The sequence below is a fragment of the Xenopus laevis genome, chromosome 1L (assembly GCF_017654675.1).
Source record: "Xenopus laevis strain J_2021 chromosome 1L, Xenopus_laevis_v10.1, whole genome shotgun sequence".
Taxonomy (NCBI): domain Eukaryota; kingdom Metazoa; phylum Chordata; class Amphibia; order Anura; family Pipidae; genus Xenopus; species Xenopus laevis.
The window spans coordinates 37375794-37400130 of NC_054371.1; the positions used below are offsets into that span (position 1 = coordinate 37375794).

The following is a 24337-nucleotide window of genomic DNA, read 5'->3' on the forward strand; positions in this document are numbered from 1 at the left end:
TGTTTCATGCAAGGTTTATTTGGTCTTCATAAAAAATTTTAAACACTTCCCAAGAATGTTTAAATGTAGCTTGAAAAAGATGTATTTACAAATAAATTAGCTTGTCAATTTGAAGCCATTTGATCGTGTTGCAGAGTGTTCTCTGACCAATAAAAAAACAGTAAGGGATCTAGGCAGCAGTTGCTGAAATTTAACCGTGTGCTTTGTGTTTTGTGCTGGGTCCCCTCCCCAGAGTTAAAGGGGTCAAACCATTTTATGGTTAAAGTGGGCAGGCATTCCAGGAGTTTTCCCATTTCATCTGTCCCTTATTCTTCAGTAGCAGTTACACTCTTTGTTTCTTATGAGGCAGATCCTGCAAACTGAATTTGGGAATATCTGCTGTAGGCGTAAATGGGATTCTCTTGGATGCAACCTTTTTGCCAATGGTTTCCACCTATAAAACAGCAAAAACAATAGTTGTAGCATACAATTCCATATTTTCAGAATACAGTCATTTTTACTGGCCAAAATGTAAACTAATTTAATTTGGGTAAAAATCAGCCAGGTTAGAAAAGAAGCTGTCACACAAAAACCTCACATGGAGGTCTTCTACCAACAGGTCTACATTGGCCTATATTAGGATAAAATTGCTGGTCTGGCCACGGGCCAAAAGATTGCATTAGTCCGATTTGGATCAGTAAGCAGATGGCAGTCAGTCAAAGATGTCCTTGTTTGGCCACCTTGCAAATAAGTAGATCTGTTATTTTATGGCCAACTTTATAGCATTATCATGAAATATTACATGTAGCTTATTAAACATGGACTACAATTTCTAAAGTAGCTGTAGTCACCCATTACAGCTGCATGGAAAATAAAATCTTGACGTCCACTCAATTACTTAAAGGGGAACTATTGTGAAAATAAAAAATATAACCGGCATCATACTAAAATAATAACTTTTCTTAATATAATCAAACATTCTGAACGGTTTCTGAAATATCCAAGTTACTCTTCACTATCCCCCTCTCAGCATCTCTTTTTCTTCCTACAGGAGTTGGGAGTCTGATTATGAATGACTGTTAAATCCAATTTTTTGCCTAGAAGATGTATTAGAGGTCACTATTAAAGTCACCAGAAATCCTGTCTCTCTACATGCAGAATTTGTGCAAAAGACAGTCATTTTGTTGGATTTTGTTTCTACTGAAATCAGTTTTGAGTTTCCTGCTAGGAAAGGAGCCCTCCATAGGATATATTGGATCTAACTGTCAATGAATATCTGACACCCATGTCTATGAAGACAGAATGGAGACAGATCCCAAGAGAGGGACAATGAAGATAAACTTATCAGAAACAGTACAGAATTTTTATTGTATTTAGGTTTCTTATTTCAGTATGATGAAGCTTATATTAAGGGGGTTATTTATCAAAGGTCAAGTTTGTGAGTTTTTTTTTTTCCTTTCGATTAAACGCACAACTCAAATATTTATTTAGGAAAAAACCCGAATGTAAAAAAACTTGATTGAATGCAATCGGGAGGAAAAACTCGAATACATGAATTGATAAACCCATAAATACTTCAAATTGATTGAGTTTTTTTGAGTGAAAACTCAAATGGAAAACTTCAGTGGTTATAGGGAACTCTGCCATTGACTTCTACATGACCACCACAGGTTTTAAATGGTGTATTTTTGGTTTTTTAGTGAAACTACCCTTGAAAAATTCAAATTGTTGGGAAAACAACCCAAACTCTAATAAATAACCCTCTCAATTTTCATTTTCGTGATAGTTCCCCTTTAAAGGGATCCTGTCATCGGAAAACATGTTTTTTCAAAACACATCAGGTAATAGTGCTACTGCACCAGAATTCTGCACTGAAATCCATTTCTCAAAAGAGCAAACAGATTTTTTTAAATTCAATTTTGAAATCTGACATGGGGCTAGACATTTTGTCAATTTCCCAGCTGCCCCTGGTCATGTGACTTGTGCCTGCACTTTAGGAGAGAAATGCTTTCTGGCAGGCTGCTGTTTTTCCTTCTTAATGTAACTGAATGTGTCTCAGTGGGACATAGGTTTTTACTATTGAGTGTTGTTCTTAGATCTACCAGGCAGCTGTTATCTTGTGTTAGGGAGATGTTATCTGGTTACCTTCCCATTGTTCTTTTGTTTGGCTGCTGGGGGGGGGGGTGATATCACTCCAACTTGCAGTACAGCAGTAAAGAGTGATTGAAGTTTATCAGAGTCTAAAGCTGGCCATAGATGCAAAGATCCGATCGTACGAATCATCTTACGATTGGACTTTCCCATCTCCCGACCCGCCACTAACCATTCAGATCAAAGTCTTACCAGTCAGATTAGTTAAAGAACAGATCAGCAATGTTCTGCCCCTGACAGCAATCGTACGATATCTATGTCCAACCAAAGCTGGTTACAGTCTCCCACTGAAAATCGTACGATCGGCAATACACGCAGAGATATTATCGGCAGCCGACAGAAATTTTCTAACCTGTCCGATCGACCAAACGACTGATCTCCACAGGACGAAAAATGACGGGACTCTCCACACACGGTTTGAAAATCGTACGAATCCTCGATTCGTACGATCAGATCTTTGCGTCTATGGCCAGCTTAAGTCACATGACTTGGGGCAGCTGGGAAATTGACAAAATGTCTAGCCCCATGTCAGATTTCAAAATTGAATATAAAAAAAATCTGTTTGCTCTTTTGAGAAATGGATTTCAGTGCAGAATTCTGCTGGAGCAGCACTATTAAATGATTCATTTTTTTTAAAATGACAGTATCCCTTAAGTATTGTTCCATTTGGCTGCCTATCTGAATCCCAAAATTAGTGATTACAATGACCAAGCTTGGACTCCACTCATCTGAAATGCAGCAAAATCTAAACCCCATTCTGGTGTAGGTCCTGCATGATACATGATGGTGATGCTCACCAACCAACCAGTTTCTTTCTATGACCCCAGGGTGCAGTATAGGTTGAAACAGTGTGTAATGTCTTAACAAAGGGACACACTGCTTAATTATTCAGCAGAAACTGGCTAAAGTTGATGGCCTAGTTACTAAAGCAGGTTAGAATGATTTGTATATGAATGGTAGACTAGGTAGTAATAAATAAAGTCAATTTATCTTCTACATATATATCCAATGTGGATTCCATTTATAGTCTTTTTTTAAGCAAGCAATAGTTATTTTTTTTGGGCAAAGCATTATTTGGAGTCAATATTATTTACAGAAATAGCTATATACGGTATACCCTAAACTAGAACTTTGTTGGTATTGTAGCCTACAGAAAATGGATCCACCAAGGAAAGCCAATGATTAATGTCCATTAGGAGACGCAGTCATGCAGAAGGAACTAGTGACATCAACCAGCAGATACATTGGCAATTACTTTCTTTTGTGTCATGATATGATAAGGGGTTGTGGATACAAATCTCATCCAGCTATTTCATTTAACATTTCCATGATTCACACCCTTTAATGATCAAAATGACTAACAAAATAAGAAAAGTTTTAGTAGTTACAAACAGTTCAGATTCCACCCAAAATTTCCAGGAAAAAGTTGTGACCTGTTCCCTAGATCATCACAATGATGAAGAACACATGGCTTAATCAGTTTCCGTTGGTAAAGGGAACATTACATCATGTCTGCTCGGCAAACTCACTGGATATTTATCCTCAACGCACAGAAAGGACTTCCATGTCCATGTAAAGCAAATTGCACAAATCCTGCAATCTCAGACAAACTGGTCACTGGAATACACTCATCATGATTATTATTGGCCTTCCTTTTTATAATCAGCACAATTAGTCTGCTTGAGTTGGAAGTCTGGCTGTTTGGGTGCATGGAACATTATTACCCCTTAGTGAGACCATGTCCAACTACCTGAAAACACCACAGCTTCTTTTAGCTGGACACACACACACTTTCCATCTATAGAATCATTTTAGCCAAACAACCTCTTGTACCAAAGCCATTGGCCAAAACAGAACACTGGGCTGACTGATGAGCTGATTCAGTGTATGCATAAGGGCTACCCAAATAAGCAGGGACAAATGTGCAAATATCAATGTGCAAAAATTGCATCTGATCAGCGTTAAGGTCCCCATACACGGGCCGATAAGCTGCCGACTTGACCTGTCGGCAGCTTTTATCGGCCCGTGTATGGGGACCTTAACGCTGACTACATGCCCCCCCCCATGGGCTTTCCCGATCAATGCCGATTGGGCAGGTTAGAAAATCCTGTCGTGATTCATTTATGTGGTCCCACGATCAGACCTCCCGTTTGGCCTCCTTTCAGATCCGATCATTGGGCCCTAGGGCCCACGATCGGATCAACCCGATATCGCCCACTTCAATGTGGGCATATCGGGGAGAGGTCTGGCAACATCATCTATGGCCACCTTAAAGGTATGTTGATCTTGACATACAAAAGCTATGTAATTGGAAAGCTCACTTACCTGGAAGCCAATATTTTGCAGCTCTCCGTGAAGTTCATCGAGAACACGTCTCCCATCAAAAATAAAGGCTGGCTTCAACATCATCCTGTGGATTCGATTAAAGTCCAGCTCCTACATGACAGGCAATGCTCAGTACATCAAACAAGCAAATAGTGGCAACTGAGTATCTATAGCCGTGAACTACATTCCCTCCCTCGTCATAGATTTGGAATCATAAAGCAATTGGGCACAAGATAATCTACTGCTCTACCACATTTTGTTTTTTTTACAATATTTATTGAAATAGAATCCAAATACAAGTCTTCCGTGAATTCTTCATTATTGCCCCTCAACAAGGGGATCTTGTGTTAAGAATAGGCTAGAATAAAAACAGGTGGGAAGCAGCCCAATGTCTGTGAGTCCAACACAAGGGCTGCAGGATGACCGTGCCTATTGTAAAGATTTGCCTTGTTTATTCTCTATAATATTTGTACACTGTGCATATGCACTCATTATACTCCACATACACAATAAAACAAAACCTATAAAAAATGCAGAAAGGAACTGAAAGATAGGAGGTTGATAGGGATATGGGTCAATAGGTGTGCACATTCAAGCACATATATACATTTGTTAAGATGTTAAAAGGGCTTGGCAGATGTCAAATGATATGGGGTTAGTAGGTGCATTGCATATTTATGCCTGTGAATGGTATTTGCTCCTTAAACAGAAGTATTACTGCATAGCATTGTATACAGCCTCTTATGTACAATAGCACACAAGGTAGCAGTTCCCGGGAATATAGGTCATGGTGTATGACAGTTAGAGAATGTCGATTTGTTCTCCTGGAAGGCCCAGTTTCAAGTTCAGTGAGGGTAAGATTTAAGGATGAACACTAGCTGGATTACTGCAAACGTTTACAGTATAAAGCATATCTGTACACTTGATATTGAGCATCTAATGGGTGGAAGTATATACAGGCAGTTACCCGCTCTGTAGTCTGTAACGCTAGAAATATTCTCCTACCAGCTCTGTGTCAATACAGTACATGGAAATGTATAGTTATATGATACCGAACCAGGCAAAGCTTTGGGAATGTGATAGAAGTTAGAAAGCCCAAGCTTACCTTGAACATATCCCATTCAGTGCAGATCACAATAGCATGAGCATCCTCACAGGCTTGATATAAATCTGTAGAAATGTGGACCAGCTGGGACACTGCAGAGAAGAGAAATATATAGATATATATCAAAGTTAACCCTCTGAGGGCCAGAGAAAGTATGAAACTGGCATGTTTTTATCTTTTGGGTATGATTTACATAAATATGCTGTTCTAATGCGGAAAAACCAGAAAAGCAAGAAATGAAAAAATGTGAAAGTCACTCTCTCTTTTTTTCAAATGTAGTTATGCAAATAATGGGTGGGTGGGGTAACAAGGCAAAAATATATAGATCTGTTTTTAAGCAAGATTTATCAGTTCCCCTAATTATTTCTTCATTTTCTTCAGCTGGATTCAAAACCCTTATTTTATAGAGAGCAGGATGGATTAAATGGTTGCCATTAGAGCCCTGGGACTTCACTCCTGTGTCTGCCCTGTAACAGTCAACGGTTACGGTGTGATAAAGAGATACATGCACAGTACTCTTATCTGGTGACTGAGTTAATCCGTGTGTGTGTGTGTGTGTGTGTGTGTGTGTGTGTGTGTGTGTGTGTGTGTGTGTGTGTGTGTGTGTGTGTGTGTGTGTGTGTGTGTGTGTGTGTGTGTGTGTGTGTGGTGTGTGTGTGTGTGTGTGTGTGTGTGTGTGTGTGTATTTCTCAAGTGTGTATAGATTAGTGGAAATGCTGGTTTTACAGTTCTTCCTGAGAAACTAAAAAAAAACTATAGCCTTTGGTGTGCCGGGCCCTCTCATCCCTCAAAATGTCAAAAGTTATAAAATGTCACATGGGGGACTAAATAAACATATGGCATTTATCTTCAAAGTGCATATACTATATGCAAGCAGAAGTCTTTCAGAGACACAAAATTAGAAAACAATAGCCTTACACATGCCTAGAACCAATCAACATTTAAGCAAGATCAAAGTGTACGTTGCATTACAGCCGAAATACCCCCGCCCCAACGGTGGAGGGGGTACAACTAGGTCAAACATACACATTCATACCTTAAAATCAGATGTGTGTGTGTGTTAATGCATTTCTGTAATCTGGAGGTTCACATTTTTGAAATATTGCTATGTTAACGGCAAAATGGTCTCAAGACTGTACCCACAAAATACTTCCGTACGTAACAGAAACCATGGAATACACCAATGATTTCTAAAAAATCCATTGCAGACTAATTTCACAAAAGAAGTGGAAGTATCGCTGGAAACGCCTTCTCGTTGTTTTCCAAATATTGGCCTGCTAGCCAGATTTTAACTCTAGCGATACACCAAGACCTGCAAGAACAGTAATGTGTACAGTAGTATGTGTACAGCAGTTTCTTTCTGGAAAATAGGGAATGTGATGCGAATAGTATTAAATCAACTGAAGAGAAAAGTTGACACACACACGCCTGGAAACTACACCCAATATATTACCTCGGTCATCTGGTGCAACTCCAGGTTGGGACAGGTCCATTATTATTTGCTCCCTTGGAACTTTTGGATCGTAAATATGCAGCTTTGCACCTTCATCCATGAGGTATTTGCTAATGTAGATACTGGAAGACTCTCTGACAGAAACATCATCAAAAAATTAACAAGAGAAGCAATAAGAACCGCACATGGCAATAGACTTAAATGCTGGTGTTTATTAGTAGTTTTTTTGCAAACTACATGATTATGGGAGGATCATAAATTAAAAATATAACAAAGCTCGGCTCTTGACTTTTAAATTATGGCAGAGACTGCAGTGAAATATACACGTTCTATTGAATTTTGTGCTGTTTAAAAGTTTGTATGTATTGTGCTCATTGCTGTGGAAACAGTGGCCAATCTGAATTGCAGGCCATAAGTCACAACCAGAGTTTGGCAATAAACTAGAAAGCATTTGTTTTCGTGCAACCTATCAAACTTTTCCTGGATGAATCCACAGTTAGGTTGTCAGGCAATAGACACCCTAGATTACCCTAGCTACCCAACCCTTACAAACTCAGCCTATCACAAGCTACTCGTGATTCTCTAATGCTTACCTCAGTAGGCCTGTAATCAGTCAGACGACTTGGAATTTCCATAACAACTGTCAAAATATTTGTGATAATAATATATGTGTCATTTACCTTGTATCACCAGTGTCTTTCTTAAATGCAAACCCAAGAAGAGCGATCTTCTTGTCTGCTACAGTATTAAACAGGCAATCGATAATCCTTGTTGTAAACCTTCTTCTCTGATAATCATTCATATCAATCACCTATATCACAGGGAGAGAATACAGTTTATAAGAAGACAAGCGGAGTGGCACAGATAGATTACTAGTATATTCTTCATACTAAAGTAGTTGTTTCAGTCATTGATTTTGTACCTGTTGCCAGTATCTCGCCACTTCATGCAGGTTCAAAACTTCACACAAATACACCAGGTTCAAGACATCTTTCTGGAAACAGCTACCACCAAATCCTAAAGAAACACAAGCATTACATTAGTACCACATTTAACAACACGTACTTAGAAAAGAGACAACAAACATTAAAAAGGGGTTGTTCACCTTCCAACATTTTTTTTCAGTTCAGTTTGTTTTAGATTGTTCACTAGAAATAAAGACTTTTTTCAATTACTTTCTATTTTATATGTGTCACCATTTTTCTAATATTGAAGTGTAAAGTGTCCTTTTACAACTTCTAAAGCAGCTCTAGAAAGGGGGGGGGGTCGCTGACCCTGTAAACCATCCTAAATTGATTAATTTAGTTGATACATTTCTTATCTTTGTCCCTGCTGAGCAGAATCCCTGGGTTTCATTAAAGGCAGCTGTAAGGGCATGGACACATGCGGATCATAGCCGCGTTTTCGTCACGGTTCGCGCAACTGTTTTTAAAAAAGCTGACTGCCAAGTATACAATAGCATTATTGTGCCATTGCCTAAGCTTAATAACAAAATGTGCACAGCCAGCTATAATCTCTAAACTATGTAAAACTCGTTAGATAAGTGTTAGCTCAGAACCATAAATCTCTGAGCATAAGGATTATAGCTGCAAAATACAGTAGAACTGAAGCTCACCCGATGGGAGAAATAACCTGGGTGTAGAGACCCCAATGTGCCCCAAACTCGTAGCTTGAGGTGAATTCACAACCAGAAAAATCGAACACGCACTCCTAGGGCCAGCTGATGAGGTAAAAAGTTTATTCAATAAATGCTAAAAGTTACAAAAAAAAAAAAATTGTGTTTCAGGCCAGTTATTGAATATTTCTGCAAAACCCTAATAATCCTTCCCTTCTCTTCCACTTCTTGCTCCCTGGCTGTCAGGGGAGCTGGCGGCCCTCAGCTCACTGCACTTTAGGACAGGAACCAATCAGCAGCTAGCAGGACCTGACAGGGAACTGAAGCCTGTCTGTGCTTGTGTGACTGCAGGGCTGTGATTGGCTGTCCCCCTCCTACTGTGCTTCTGGCAGGGACCATTATGACACGTCCACCCCTCATTTGAAACACAGACAGGGACCAGCGAACATCTATATGGAGCTCCAATAAAGGGGCTATTTTTAAAGACAATATTAATTTTTAGCAACATGTAAAAGCAACACGATATATTACTCATAATTGCCTACAAAACTAGGGTCTTTTCTTTTTTCCTATATGTCTCCTTTAAACTTAGATTTTGAAAAAAACTGTTAAAATAAGTGAATTTTGGGAAAAAATTGGAAGTAATTGAAAAAAGGTCTATTTCTGGGGAACAATCTGAAAACAACTGAACTGAAAAAAAGTGTTTGGAAGGTGAACAACCCACTTTAAGGAGTTTATCATGCTACAAACTGCAAAAAGACCGATCTAAAACAAAAACAGGCATATGACAATGAGGCATATTGCAAATATAACCCTTATGCATAAATATAGATGTATTGAATGTGAAGAACGTTGCATTACCAACGCTAGCTTTAAGGAACTTGTTTCCGATTCTCTGGTCCATTCCAATAGCTCTAGCAACTTCCTCCACATCTGCTCCCGTGGCCTCACAAAGGGCACTAATGGAGTTAATACTGCTGATTCTCTGGGCAAGGAAAGCATTGGCTGCCTACAACCAGGAGTAGGAAGAGGGACATATTTAAAAAAAAGCAACCGGATAAAACAGTGTCATATGCAGATTGTACAGAGCATTAGACAGGATAAACAAAATAGTAGCCACAGGAAGACATTAGAAGTACTCATACCAATTTTGATAATTCGGATGACCAAGTATTGGTTGTAATAATTTTTTCTGAGGGAACCCAGTGCTGATAAACGTCACATAGAGCACGCACGGCTTTTTGACCCTCAGGTGTCTCATCTCCACCAATTAACACCCTGTCTGGGTTTTTCAGATCCTTGATAGCAGTTCCCTCTGCAAGGAATTCTGGGTTAGACAGCACCTGCGAGAATATGAAAGGGTGGATGTTTTACACAAAGTTTGTAAATGGAACCAATGGTTTGCTCCCCAAAAATAATTCAGATGGATACCACTGTGGCCCCAGCAATTGCAAAATAAAAAATGGAAATTAGAAATGACACTTTTAGAGAAAAAGGTTTTGCAGTATTTACTGAATAGCAGCACTGTACACTGGTAACATTTAAAAGATCTGCCCCTTAAAGGACAAGGAAAGTTAAACTAAAGAAATAGCTAGAAATGTTGTACATAATATTTTGGGCTCCTGTACCAGCCTAAGGCAACCACAGCCCTTTAGCAGTAAAGATCTCCAAAGATGCCCCAGTAGCTCCTCATCTTCTTTTCTGCTGATTCAATGCACATGCTCTGTGCTGCTGTCACTTACTGAGCTTAGGGACCCACTCACAATATACAGTACACATAGAATAGAAATGTCACAATATAAGGCGGATTAATAATTAATACAGATAATTACTACATGGCAGCTCAGAAACCAGTGCAATTAGCATCAGAATTTCATAATCAGCCCTGTAGCATCAGCTTATATTACAGGCCAACCTCATTCTCTGCTTGATAATTTGTGACGACGGCTCAGCATCTCAACAGCTGTTTAGAGCCCACTAAGCATGTGAGTGTCACAGACACTTTTCAAGATGGTGACCCCCTGTGACAAGTTTGAAGTCCTGGATCATTGCTGCTATTGACAAGCTGAAACTTTAGGCTGGTGCAATAAGTTCAGTATATAAAACATGGCATTTTTAGCCACATTCATTTTTAGGGTTCAGTTCTCCTTTAAAAAGGTACAACATAGATCTTGATTCAAGTATTTAACTGTACACATTGCAATTTGCATATATAAAGGTCAGCTATTACCTGTAAATTTAAATCAGGCTTTGTGTTGGCATCAAATATCCGCCGAATGCTCTCTGCAGCTCGTACTGGCACGGTGCTCTTCTCAGTTACAATTTTGTAACCGTTTGAATTTTGGACAATCCTTCTGGCACAGGCTTCGATATATTTAAGATCCGCTGCCCGGCCTTTTCCCATGCCATAAGTTTTGGTTGGAGTGTTGACCTGAAATGAATCAAAGAACACACTGTATGCTTATTTCTTGGGACAGTAACTTTATAAATGAAACCATTCAGGAGAAAGCGAGAATAAGACTTACAGAGATAAACACAAGGTCAGCTTCCTGTATTGCTCCGTCTATATCTGTGCAGTAAAACAGGTTCTTGCCTCTGCAGGACTCCACTACTTCTTTCAACCCAGGCTGTAAAATAAAAATTCAAAAAAAGAACATAAATAAAATTTCTAATATTTAGATTGCAGTCTCTGGTGATCTATCACTTTGACTCCAAGTGACAATCAAATCATTTTGTTTAACAGCCACACAATAATCCCACCATATCACCACTAAAAATCCTCACTGGAGATCACCGTGACTTGCTTTCCCATTAGAGCTGCCACCATCAGAGAAGATAGAGTACAGTTTATCATATTCTAGCCAGCCTTCCCTGATGTAAAAGTGATGCTAGCGAGTGACAGGAGCATGAAATCCTACAGTAAAATGAGTCAGAGTAATAAATTAAATGTAACTTCCTCTAACCTTAAAGGGCATGTAAAGGCAAAAAAAATAAAATCCCATTTTTAACTTTCTTTAATGAAAAAGAAACCTACGTCTAATATACTTTAATTAAAAAAATGTGTAACGTTTTTATAAGAAACCTGACTGTATGCAGTGAAATTCTCCCTTCATTTACTGCTGTGGATAGGAATTGTCAGATGGTCCCTAACTGCTGAGCAGGGAAACAATCATACTTATGAACAGCAGGGGGAGCCCCCGCCTTACTTCCCAGCCATGCAGAACTCAAGCAGCTTTGTTTATGACGATCCCTAAGCAGCACAGACCACACTGAGCGTGTGCAGGGTCAGGCAAATATGTTTAACAAAGTTACAAGATGACAGCCCCCTGTAGCCAACTTTGAAAGCATAAATCATTTGTTTGATTAGGCTTGTGGTGCAGTAAGTTCATGTTTATATTTATTATACAAAATACAGCATTTCTAGCCTTATTCTATTTTAGACTTTACATGCCCTTTAAGACATGTTTGTAAGAAATCCAGGCCATTAAGATATCAGATGACAAATACGACGTGGAATACATTTCTTACTTTGTGTACTTATAGAAAGGTAACGAGTGGAAGTATGGATATTGGGTGTGTGTGTGGCATGATACAAAATGGTTTTTTTTTTTGTTTGTTTGTATGGATTTTTTTTACTTGGTCCCTTAAATTAACCGTTGTCTACCTGCTTTTATTACTAGAATATAAACCACTGAAATCTGAATGCTTGTCTTCTGCGTATGGCACACAGTGTTTTTTAACTCAAACCTTATCCAAATACCAATACAGATATTAAACCCAAAGAAAAGGTACAAGGCAATTGTAGTGGCTATGACACACAAAATAAACAAAAATGGCATGTGTCTGCTCCTAAGGAGTAAGTATACATATGAAGTTTCAAAAAAAAAAAAAAAAATCACCAGGTGGTCTCATCACAAAGAACCCCAGTCCAAGGGTTGCCAAGAATTGGAAAACTCAAAATAGGTGAAAAAGACTTACTAGTAGTATAATAATTAGCCTAAGGCTACACATGTCCTATTAAACATTTTAAAATTTTATAATTATTCTTGCTACTGCATTTACTACTAGTGGGTCTTTTTCACCTATTTTGAGTTTTCTATGACACACAGGCAAAATAATACAATGTGGTCAATTGTGTTCTGGGAGGCTACTCTCCATGTACTATAAATACAAAATCCTCACTGGCGTTTCTTTCCTTGATCCTTTCTTCCAGTTTTGTCTCCCATATCCCAATGTTTAAATCAAGCAGCCTTTTCCTGTTATACAAGTATGGGATCTGTAATCTGGAAACTAGTTATCCAAAAAGCTCCGAATTACAGAAACGCCGTCTCCCATAGTCTACATTTTATCCAAATAATCCAAATTTTTAAAACGGATTTCCTTTTTCTCTTTAATAATAAAACCATACCTTGTGCTTGATCCCCACTAAGATATAATTAATCCTTATTGGAAGGAAAACCAGTCTATTGGGTGTATTTAATGTTTTCATGATCTTCTAGTAGACTTAAGGTATGAAGATTCAAATCATGGAAAAATCCATTATCCGGAAAAGCCCAGGTCCCACACCTGTACTGCTACATTTAAATGGCTGCAGCCAAGTGCTAGTAGACCCAGAAACCAAAAAGGTACAGAAAACCAGTAATGGAACAGCCCATTTAATAAATAAATGGAAAGTTTAGGCTGTGATTTATCACTCTGGCAAGCAGCAAGCTATAGCTATTGTGGTACATCAGAATGTGGCGGTTGATGAGGAAGGGGTGTAACTGGAGTCCCTATATAGATTTTAACATGACAGGCCACGAGACAAAAGTAATGGTCATTACCTCATAAATTGGGAGTGTGTCTGAATTCCATGCATTGATCCTTGCTTCATTCACATCAACCACCGTCACTTTGATATCAGGGCACATTTGGGCAATCACGCTGCATGTTGGACCCCCAACATAGCCTGCACCAATGCAGCAAATCTTCTTAATCTGAAACATGGTTTATCTGCAAGAAATGCAAAAAATGTATGAGCATGTGATGCATACAAAAAATACATTACAAATCTGCATAGCTCACAGGTCGTCACTGAGGAAACTACAATTCCAGAACAATTTTGGAATATGACTTAGCAGAGAAACAGAATCATTCACCTATGTGCTTTCTGGATATCATTATAAAAAATACATTTATGTGCACTAAACTCCAATAATTAATGATTCTTCACAATAATATCCGTCATTGTGTTTCATCTTTTTTATTTTTAATGGACATTTCTAAAGTACCAGGAGCAAATCTGCTGCAAAGTATTTTTTCAGGTGTCTTCACAGAGTGTCAGTGACAGGGGAAATCTTGAAGGAGAAGGAAAGTGAAGGAGGAATAACTGTAGTGGAAATGAGAAACAGTAGTGGGATGCTTGAGTGCACTGGATATTGAAATTGCCATTGTAGCGTCAATCATCAAAAAGTCTGTTATCCAACAAAGGTCTTTGCCCACTTGACCCCTACAAATAGTTGTTTAGTGTGCCAAAGCTTTTGTTAAGAGAATTGCCACAAACCGCACAACAGCCCCCTCACAAATGACAAAAAGAAATTTAATCACAGCTCTATGGCCCAGCTGCAACACAAACTGCAAGTTCACAGTTACTGCAGGGAAGCTATTTAGAACCTGCCTGTGGACAGAGCAGGCTCAGGTGTTTTATAAATCAAATCAAAAACAACTGATGAGTGCTCAATTGCAAACTTCTAAGTCATTTTTTATGAACACAGAGTTAAAGGAATAGTTCAGTGTGAAAATAAAAACTGGGTAAATAGATAGGCTGTGCAAAATAAAAAATGTTTTGAATATAGTTAGCCAAAAATGTAATGTATAAAGGCTGGAGTGAACAGATGTCTAATAAAACAGCCAGAATCCAACTTCCTGCTTTTCAGCTCTATAACTCTGAGCTAGTCAGCGACTTGAAGGGGGGCCACATGGTACATTTCTGTTCAGTGAGTTTGCAATTGATCCTCAGCATTCAGCTCAGATTCAAAAGTAACAGATATGACCCATGTGCCCCCCCCTCAAGTCTCTGATTGGTCACTGCCTGGTAGCCAGGGTAACCAGTCAGTGTAAACCAAGAGAGCTGAAAAGCAGGAAGTAGTGTTCTGACTGACATGTTATACATCAAATCACTCCAGCCTTTATACATTACATTTTTGGCTAACTAACTATATTAGAAACATTTTTTATTTTGCACAGCCTGTCTATTTACCCAGTTTTTATTTTTACACTGAACAATTCCTTTAACATCTAAACATGTTTTTCCGGTCAATAAGCAATGTGCTACTATTATGCAGGAGGAGGAAAAACAAGAAATACTATGCCATAGATTCTCTTATACTAAAGAAACTTCTACCTGAGAACATTCTTCCACGCTCATCCTTCTAAGAGCAAATCATCAGATATGGAAGCAGCATCTTAAATTTCCACTTACTTGCTATGTAAATCCACAGGAAACCCCTGTCTTCTCAGACAGAAGTATCAACTACTGATTATTTCCTTAAAGCTAGTTAAAGTGGCTTACAGACTGATAGCGTTGCCTCTGCTCTGCCTCAGTCTAGAGAAACACAGTACCCTGCAGCTTTGCCAAAACACTCCCCTTTATAATGATACAATGGTGAGCAAGGTGCTCTTTTTATAGAATATGGAAGTCATTTACTTCCTGCCTCAGCGTGCACCCACTCCCACCTGTCTTATGTAAATTTAAAGGGCTGATATAATTTGAGTTATTTCTTTATAAGGTATCAACATACTACATATAAAATATAGCATTATATACACTCACTGCTTGCCTCTGTATCTGGTGCACGCTCACAGAGTCTGACTGGGATCCCAGGGGCCCACCAGAAAACCTTAGGCTGAGGGCCCACTTTCCAAACTATTATACCTCTTCTGCTCACTAAACCTCTTTATTATAGTCACTTTTCTCTACATCCTATATATCCTATACTATTATTCCATTATTAAGCCTTTTTGTACCCATAAAGAAAGGAATGGCCATGAGATGTCCCAAATGGTTAGAAGCAAGAGGCCCACGGACATCTGGGCCCACCAGTAGTTTTCCCAATATGCCAGTCAGACACTGCACGCTCACCCTCCTGCATTAAAGAAACATGCCCTTACAATCAGATAGGCAGACACTTGCCTTTCTGCCACCTGACTGTACTGCATGGTGCATTTTATTCAAGTGCCCTGGAGAGTTAACAAAAGCTGCTTAAAGGAAAATGATCCCTACCAAACAATGTAGGTCTCTAAAAACATATTGCATGAAACAGCTTATATGTAAAGAACTGCTTCATGTAAATAAACTACTTTCATAATAATATACCTTTTAGTAGTATGTGCCATTGGGTAATCCAAAATAGAAAATTGCCATTTTAAAAATAATGGCCACCTCCTGGGATCGTAGGATTCACGGTGCACACAAACAAACCATACATGTTAGGTCACGTGAGACAATTAACAGACACGGTTCTGTGTTTTACTCCTACACTTCCTCCTGTTATAGTTAGAGCTGAAGGTTTTCTGGTCAGGTGACCTCTGAGGCAGCACACAGAATACAGGTATGGGACCTGTTATCCAGAATGCTCAGGACCTGGGGTTTTCCGGATAAGGAATCTTTCCAGATTTTTGATCTTCATACGTTAAGTCTAGGGCCAGATTTGCATCCACGGCAACCTGAGGCCTCGCGGTCCTAGCGCCCGCTGCCCTGAGGCCTCGCGGTCCTAGCGCCCGCTGCCCTGAGGCCTCGCGGTCCTAGCGCCCGCTGCCCTGAGGCCTCGCGGTCCTAGCGCCCGCTGCCCTGAGGCCTTTGCGGTCCTAGCGCCCGCTGCCCTGAGGCCTTTGCGGTCCTAGCGCCCGCTGCCCTGAGGCCTTTGCGGTCCTAGCGCCCGCTGACCGAGGCCTCGCGGTCCTAGCGCCTGCCGGCTGCGGCCTCGCGGTCCTAGCACCCGCAGTCAGAGGCCTGTAATTCAGAACTTTCTGGATAATGGGTATCTGGATAACGGATCCCATACCTGTATAATAAAATGGTATCTCAAGGAAAAAGATGTAAGGGCAATATTTATTAAATATATATTACAGTTTGGCAAGATTATTTAATATGCCTCTTAATATTATATAGCAATAGTTAGGAGTGCTCCACCCTCTTGTATTCTTAATATTATATAAACTATCTGTTGCTTAATTATTAATTTCAGGGGTAAAGTTTTCCTTTTATAGGTGGAACCTTTACGAGCACACACACAAAAACGTAAACCACCCCTTTAAGGTACTGATGACATAATTAGGATTGTGAACTCATTTCGGCCAAATCAGAATAAACTCACATGACATGCAAGTTACAATAAGGCTCAGTGACATCTTTCAGGCAGAAAACAGACTTATACAACTGGCACTGTGATTACAAGCGCTATGCCAAAGTAGAAAATCATTTACATCTGCATTAGTATATGTCCTGCAAATTGTGGCAGTTGCCATTTAGAGCTCACAGCTATTACACTGGAATTCTGGGGGAGGGGAAAATTATGCATTTTGGGAGAAACATGAGATTTTTGTGTGTTCTGGGGACTAGCACTTCTGTCACAATAACACAATAATTAACCATGAAGTACAAAGAAAACTTGCAAGTAAGTAAGTTTTGTTCCTTTAACAAAAGAATGAACCAGGAGCAAATTATGTATTCATTCTGTTGACAGAGATTTAAAAAAAAAAGTTAAAGCTTTTTTTTGGCATGAGAGGAATTAAATATGCCACAAAACTGAGAAACTAGGAACACTGAGTTATCAGCAGGAAATAATTTGTATAAATGATCTGGTTAAACTAAATGGAAATGTACGCAAGAGAATTCGGGTAGGTAAGAGTGTTACGCAAGCTAAAATGACTCACGTCCTATGCCTAATGAGTTCCAGACTGGACACAAAGAGCTCGTATATATACACGCACTTCTCCTTTGGGAGCTGCATTGCACTTATACCAACACCAGGCAGCTGGGCCTCTTCAAGGAAGCATTTATTAATTTGCCAGATTTTGCAGAATGGTTAAAGGAATCTGAAGAAAGCAGTCTTTCTTGATCACAATTTTGCAGATTGAGTAGTTTTGCCATGACAGAAATGAAGGGAACACGACGCTGATCTAAACCAAGATCTAAACTAAAGGACAACTATCTCGAAAATGAAAAAATTGTATAGAAGTTTCATCAAACTGAAATAAATAAAATAAACTTTCTAAATACAATCTATTAAAAATTCTGTACCATTTCTGAAATAATCATGTTTATATTCACTATCCCTCTCTCAGCATCCGTTTCTCTTCATTCCATCTTCATGCAGCAGTTGGGTGTTAATTGACAGTTAGATCCAATATATGTTATAGGGGGGCTTCCTTTCCTAGAAGATGAATTAGAGCTCACTAAAATAACGGATTCCAGTAAAAACAAAATAACTGCCTTTTGCACAAATCCTGCATGTAGAGAGACATGATTTGAAGTGAGTAATAGAGTGAGCCTATAAGATATATTGGATCTAACTGTCAATGAATATCTGACACCCAACTGCTGAATGAAGACAGAATGAAGAGAAACATATGCTGAGAGAGGGATAGTGAACATAAACGTAATAATTTCAGAAACGATACAGAATATTTAATTGATTGTATTTAGAAAGTTCCTTATTTCAGCATTATGAAGTTTATATTACATTTTCATTTGCATGATAGTTCCCCTTAATAAAAATGGTAAAGTAAAGTAAACTGTGCCAAGAAACTAAACACAAGTTTTAATTAATGTGTAAGTTATAAGAATCGTGGTGGCATGCTGCCGTTAACAAATACATGATGGGTGGGTAGCAAATGGTGCAATTACATCTGTAGTCATTAGAGCAGATGTGTATGGATCTCCAAAAACTCAAACTTGGGTAAAACATGGCCTTCTCTCTGTTTTACTTAAAGATTACTCAGCAGAAAGTTTTCTGGTGTATCGGTATGGTCTCTCACCAGAGACAGTCTCCACTCTGCGGTTTAAATAATAAAAGAACCAGTTTACTAAAGTGTGATGGAGCATGGTAATGACCTGGGTCACAATGAAAAAAAAAAAAAAGAAGTCCCTTCTCTGTGGACAATGGAACACGGGGAGAATTCCAGTGTTGTACCACTCAGGGGCATTTTGCCGCCTAAGGCGACCTTCCTTTTGCTGCCCTCACCCCTCCCCACGGCACTCACCTCTTCAGTGCCGGAGGGGGTCGGGGGCAGTCCACGTCGCTAGTGCAGAGAGCGAAATTGCACTCTCTGCAATAGCAGAGCTGAATTTCCAGGTTGAAAAGCGGAAATTCTGCTCTTAGTTCCTTGTGTGAAATAGTGAGTTACTATTTCATTTTAAGCAACAATGCAAGTCATTGTTATATAGCAGAGATTCTACTCTATATATATATATATATATATATATATATATATATATATATATATATATATATATATATATATATATATATATATATATACACACAAACATGGGCATTACATGGACCTTGGTGGTGTACCCATGAATTAGACAATAACTGCATGAAAATTCATCAGTAAGCGTTTCCAAACTCTTCAAACTGGAAATTACAGAGTTGGCAAAATGCTTGATCATAAGTCATGTTTTCAGATAAGAAAGCTTACCTGAGAGTAAAAAAAGAAACACATACATAAAAATAATGAATTTTACAGACTAGCACATTAATTATATGAATGTATCCTTTGACACAAATAGGATAAGAAAAAAAAAAGGATCACGGTCAAAAAAAAATAAAGTAAAAAAAAAGTACTGGGCTGTACAAAACAAAAAAAGGACACTGATAGAATCACAATAAAACACTAAATGCACTAAACATAAGTGTCACAAAACCGACTCACTCAACCACACTTAACTCTTGGGTTTGGCTACAAGGGGTTACAATCAGTCTCTCAATCACCTTACACACAGGTTAGACTAACATCAGACACCCCAAAAACACACCAACACCCACAAAGTTCATTCGCTGCCACCATCTATCATTAACAGGCGATAGAAACCTAATGTGACTATTCCCCTGCCCTCTATAACAGGGAATAATTCACACTACACAATGCATCAAACACTCTCTCCTATGGTAGTTACTCAGGGTAAGATCCTACTAGTCTAACAAGCACTCCAGCAGCCAAAGGGTTAATCTACATTCAAACGCACTTTCCTGCTAGCCGTACTAGTTATCCAACATACAAATAGGCAAATTTCCCTTTCCACACATACGAAGAGTTCATACACGTAGGCACAAGCATTCATATGGGCAATGAGTTTGTTTAGAGCACAAGGACTAACGTATTAAATGATATTTAATATTTAAAAGAAACAGTGCATATGTATAGATATAAAAATGATATTACAAAGATGACACACAGTTGCAAATACAGTAAATAACATAAAAGGGAGTAAAAACACAAAGAAAACCCTTACTTTACCAAGTTTTAAAGTTGTCAGTGTATTTCCTCTGAGGCACGAGTTGGAAGCTGGACATACAATCCACTGAAAAAATGGAGCCTCCTTGTATGACCATGTGATATTGGGAATGTCACCTATTTATTTCCTGCTGGGACACTCCCCTCATTACCTTATGCATGAGGTAGGAGTGCCCAGGAACATGTCATTTACGACCCCCTGCAGGGGGTTTGCTACTCTCAGGCAATATTCCCCAATATCCCTTAATATAATATGGGTACTTGCCAGTACCCAATACTATAATAAAAACATGGGCAGGCTGTGATCCATATGTGGGCAAGAAGAACAATACCAAACACTAATAGGTTCCCACTTTCCAGTCCCCCAGGAACCAGCCCTCCTAACAGGTGGGTATAGGCTAGCCCTGTTTGGTATTGTTAGGAAGCATGTGACCTCCTCATAACCAATATGTAACTTATGAGGTTGTGAATCCTATGACACAGGAGATATGGATACTTTCCTATAATCCATAATTTTCTACTAGCTATCCCCCCCTGCTGCTCTAGGTCCACAGCTCTGTTCTTTGATCAGCCGATCAAAGAACAGACTGGCCCAGCTTCCTTGCCCAAATGGTGTGGCTCCAGACCGTCTCAGATAACAGATATGGATGTCACCTTTCCACAGCCCCCTGGTGAGATATACAATTAAGGGTCTTTGTGTGAGCCTGAGACTGAGTAATTAAAGTATTAACTTTTAAAATGCCAGTGCAAGGTGGCCCTGGCATGACACCTCCCCCCTCAGGAATGGGTACAGAGGATGGCCTATCGGCCTTCCCCTGTGCCCACTAGCTCAGCACAGTCTCCCTGTCTGGAAAGACCATCCGCATTCCCATGCTCACTGCCCTTTTTGTGCTGTATAGCGAAGTCATATTGCTGAAGGATTAAACTCCATCTGAGGAGTTTCCCATTATCCCCAGCTACTTTGTTTAACCAGCTTAGTGGATTGTGGTCTGTGATAACCGTGAAATTGCGCCCATAGAGATAGGGTTGTAATTGCTGCAAGGCCCAAACTACAGCTAAACATTCCTTCTCTACAGTGGCATATGCCACTTTCCTGGGTAACAGTTTCCTGCTCAGGTATATAACAGGATGTTCTTCCCCTTTACTGTTAACCTGGCTTAGGACAGCTCCCAGGCCATAGTTAGAAGCATCAGTCTGTACCACAAATCTGCGGGTAAAGTCAGGAGCTTGTAGAACAATTAAGGGTCTTTGTGTGAGCCTGAGACTGAGTAATTAAAGTATTAACTTTTAAAATGCCAGTGCAAGGTGGCCCTGGCATGACAATAAATATCTGTAAAGTGCACCAAGTAGTGTAATGACAGATATTCAAAGCTTGATGTGACACAAACCCAAGGAAGGGAGGATTCAGATCTGATCAGACATTAGTTACTAGAATTGCAGGCCAAAGTCCCAACACTGAGATATCTAGGCAATTTATAGTATACAGGAATAATGATTTTGTAGCAAAATATTATAAACACATTGTTACAAGAGTTGTGTGAATGTGTCCACATGGGCTGATAATACAGACTCTGTCCTACTGGACCAAGTCAGCAGCTTATTGGCCTTTGTATGGTGCCAACTGAAGGCCCTGCCGAAACAAAATCTTACCTATAATTGTCTAGATCCCATAAAGTGTTGGTTGGATTGAGGGCCACATATTTGCATTGAGGTCCTCGTAGCAGTGGTTTTGATTAGCAACAACTATTACCCAATCGTTGAACCAAGAATCGTCACCCCAGGATAATGACCGGATCATAATATGGGCCAATGTAAAAGTCCGAAATGGAATGCATCAGTGGGTCAATGCAGCTCTTGCCCAATGGGATTTTCAAGCCCACCCAATAAATATTGGCTCAATGTTCAGACAGATGTGCCAATAAGCTAACAATTGGTCCAGAGGCTTCAAGTCAGCAGCCAATATCAACCTATGGTCTTCTTTATACAATAATGTTATCAAGGCTAAACTGGCATTGCTAATGCCCTCTGAGCTAAATGAATCCTCAGCTTGCCCAATGAGATTTCATTACGCTGCTAAATTACCGAGAAGCAAGGCATCTAATGACTGCCAACAAGGATGGTGCCCAAATCAGTGAGTTAAATATCCAAAAACAACAAATTAAGAATAATAACTACTAAGATTTGCTTTGGTTTGAGCCCAGTGAGTGAATGGACTATGCTTATTACATGGTTATATAACGGAGTCTGGCAGAGCCTGATTCAACATCTTACCATCAGGAGAAGATTGAACCCAAAAAGCCTGTTTTAAAGTGTATATATTACATGCCACAGCCATAGGGATTACACGTCTCATTTTAACTGAAGGGGAATGAAAGATATATTGTTTTCTAAAGCTAGGAATAGTATATCTTAAATAAATGCCCCCTTCATAGGTCTTAGCATTGCTAATAGGGATTCGGTCATGATTTTTGTGATGTACTTTTTATTTCTAAATTACACTGTTTACAATGCATATAATTCACTCTACCATGTAAAATTTAATTCCTGAATCAGCAAGTGTATTTTTTTTTTTAAATTGGAATATTGGTGTGTAGGTGCCATCTCAGGTTATTTTGCCAGATCATGTGCTTTCAGAAAGAGCCAGCACTTTAGGATGGAACTGCTTTCTGGCAGGCTGTGGTTTCTCCTACTCAATGTTACTGAATGTGATGCAGTGGGGCCTGGATTTTACTATTAAGGGAGCTAGCACACGGGCAGATTCGGGGAGATTTAGTCGCCTGGCGACTAATCGCCTCTTTTTCCAGGCGACAATCTCCCTGAACTGCCTTCCCATCCGCTGTAATGAAAAGTCGCCTGCGCTAAAGCACACGTGACGCTTCGTTTTCCAGAGTCACCCAAAGTTTCCTTATGAGGCAACTTCGGAAAACGAAGTATGCTTTAGCGCAGGCGACTTTTCGTTATAGCGGACGGGAAGACACGCAAAGGCAGTTAGAGGAGATTGTCCTCCAGATGAAGAGGCCCCCGAAACTGCCCGTGTGTCTCAACCCTTAGAGTGACTGAAGTTTATCAGAACATAAGTCACATGATTGGGACAGCTGGGAAATGGACAATATGTCTAGCCCCATGTCAGATTTCAAAATTTAATATAAAAAAAATAATATCTGTTTGCTCTTTTGAGAAATGGATTTCAGCGCAGAATTCTGTTGGAGCAGTGCTATTATTGGATATGTTTTGGAGAAAAAAAAAAAATAGGGTTTGCAGAGACTGAGGATTAATACAGTTCACTTCACTATCCCAAGACAACAGTTTTTGAGGGCTAGAAAGTTGGACATCACTGATGTATTATTAGGATCTCCACCCACTTTTTCTAGAATAAAAATAAAATGCAATATCTAAGCCTCTCTTCAATACATATCAATTAAATAAAAGTTTTTGTGTACATGTTATTGGGATTCAAAGCAGTCTGTGTGCTATCCCTGTCTGTTCTCTGGTTCTGATCTTACAATAAAATGTAGCAGTTCAGCTTTGTCTCCAGCTACATTGTTTCAGAATTCAGAAGCAGCATTGCACAGAGTATAAAAAGTACTATACTGCTTTCAGTGACCATTATCATTACGAATATCTTTAAAAGCACTGCAATAATATAAGTAAATCCACACTGGAACGTTGCCTAGAATGCCGTTTTCTTTTACGTTCCACGGAAACTCTCAGGGTACAGATGCTCTTTAAAAGAAATATCTAGGAAGTGCGAAAGAGTTTCTCCTTTGTGCTACAAAACCCACGAATTTAGGGGTTCCATTTCATGCTGAAAGCTCCAGGTAAAATGCTCTTTATGCTCTTCTCAAAAACCGATACTGCCCCAGGATGTTCTGAGTCTAATCAAGCCATGATGTAGGCACCCCTCATACACAATATGAGACTTCCCAGCTGACTGGATTGGTCATTCCAGGAACTACAGTGGACGGCTGTACCAAGTGAGGGCAGGGGGAATGCACGCAGGTAGCACAATGCCAGGAGCGCAGCTACATTAATAGTACGGTACATGGTTGGTAACCGGCACTTACCTTGTAGAGCCGAAGTAGCTGAAACACAAGTAGCACCACCCCCAGCAAGTGGGGAACCCATATACCCGTTAGCAGAAGGCGGGGAGAAAGGTGGGTGTGGTTACGTGACGCAGTTGCGTGGGGTTCGAGAGTGGGCGCAGGGACTG

General features: G+C 39.5%; 1 protein-coding gene across 3 annotated transcripts; it reads right to left on the minus strand.

Moving 5' to 3' along the window:
• ugdh.L (UDP-glucose 6-dehydrogenase L homeolog) lies at positions 1–24337 on the minus strand. 3 transcript variants are annotated; one of them, XM_018257375.2, is made up of 12 exons: positions 24192–24337; positions 13452–13620; positions 11154–11255; positions 10859–11059; positions 9774–9971; positions 9490–9637; positions 7936–8030; positions 7694–7824; positions 7014–7147; positions 5561–5652; positions 4456–4566; positions 1–433 (listed from the first exon to the last, which is right to left on the minus strand). In XM_018257375.2, exons 2-12 carry the CDS (start codon positions 13611–13613, stop codon positions 323–325), a joined length of 1485 nt encoding a protein of 494 aa, XP_018112864.1. In that variant the 5' UTR covers positions 13614–13620; positions 24192–24337; the 3' UTR covers positions 1–322.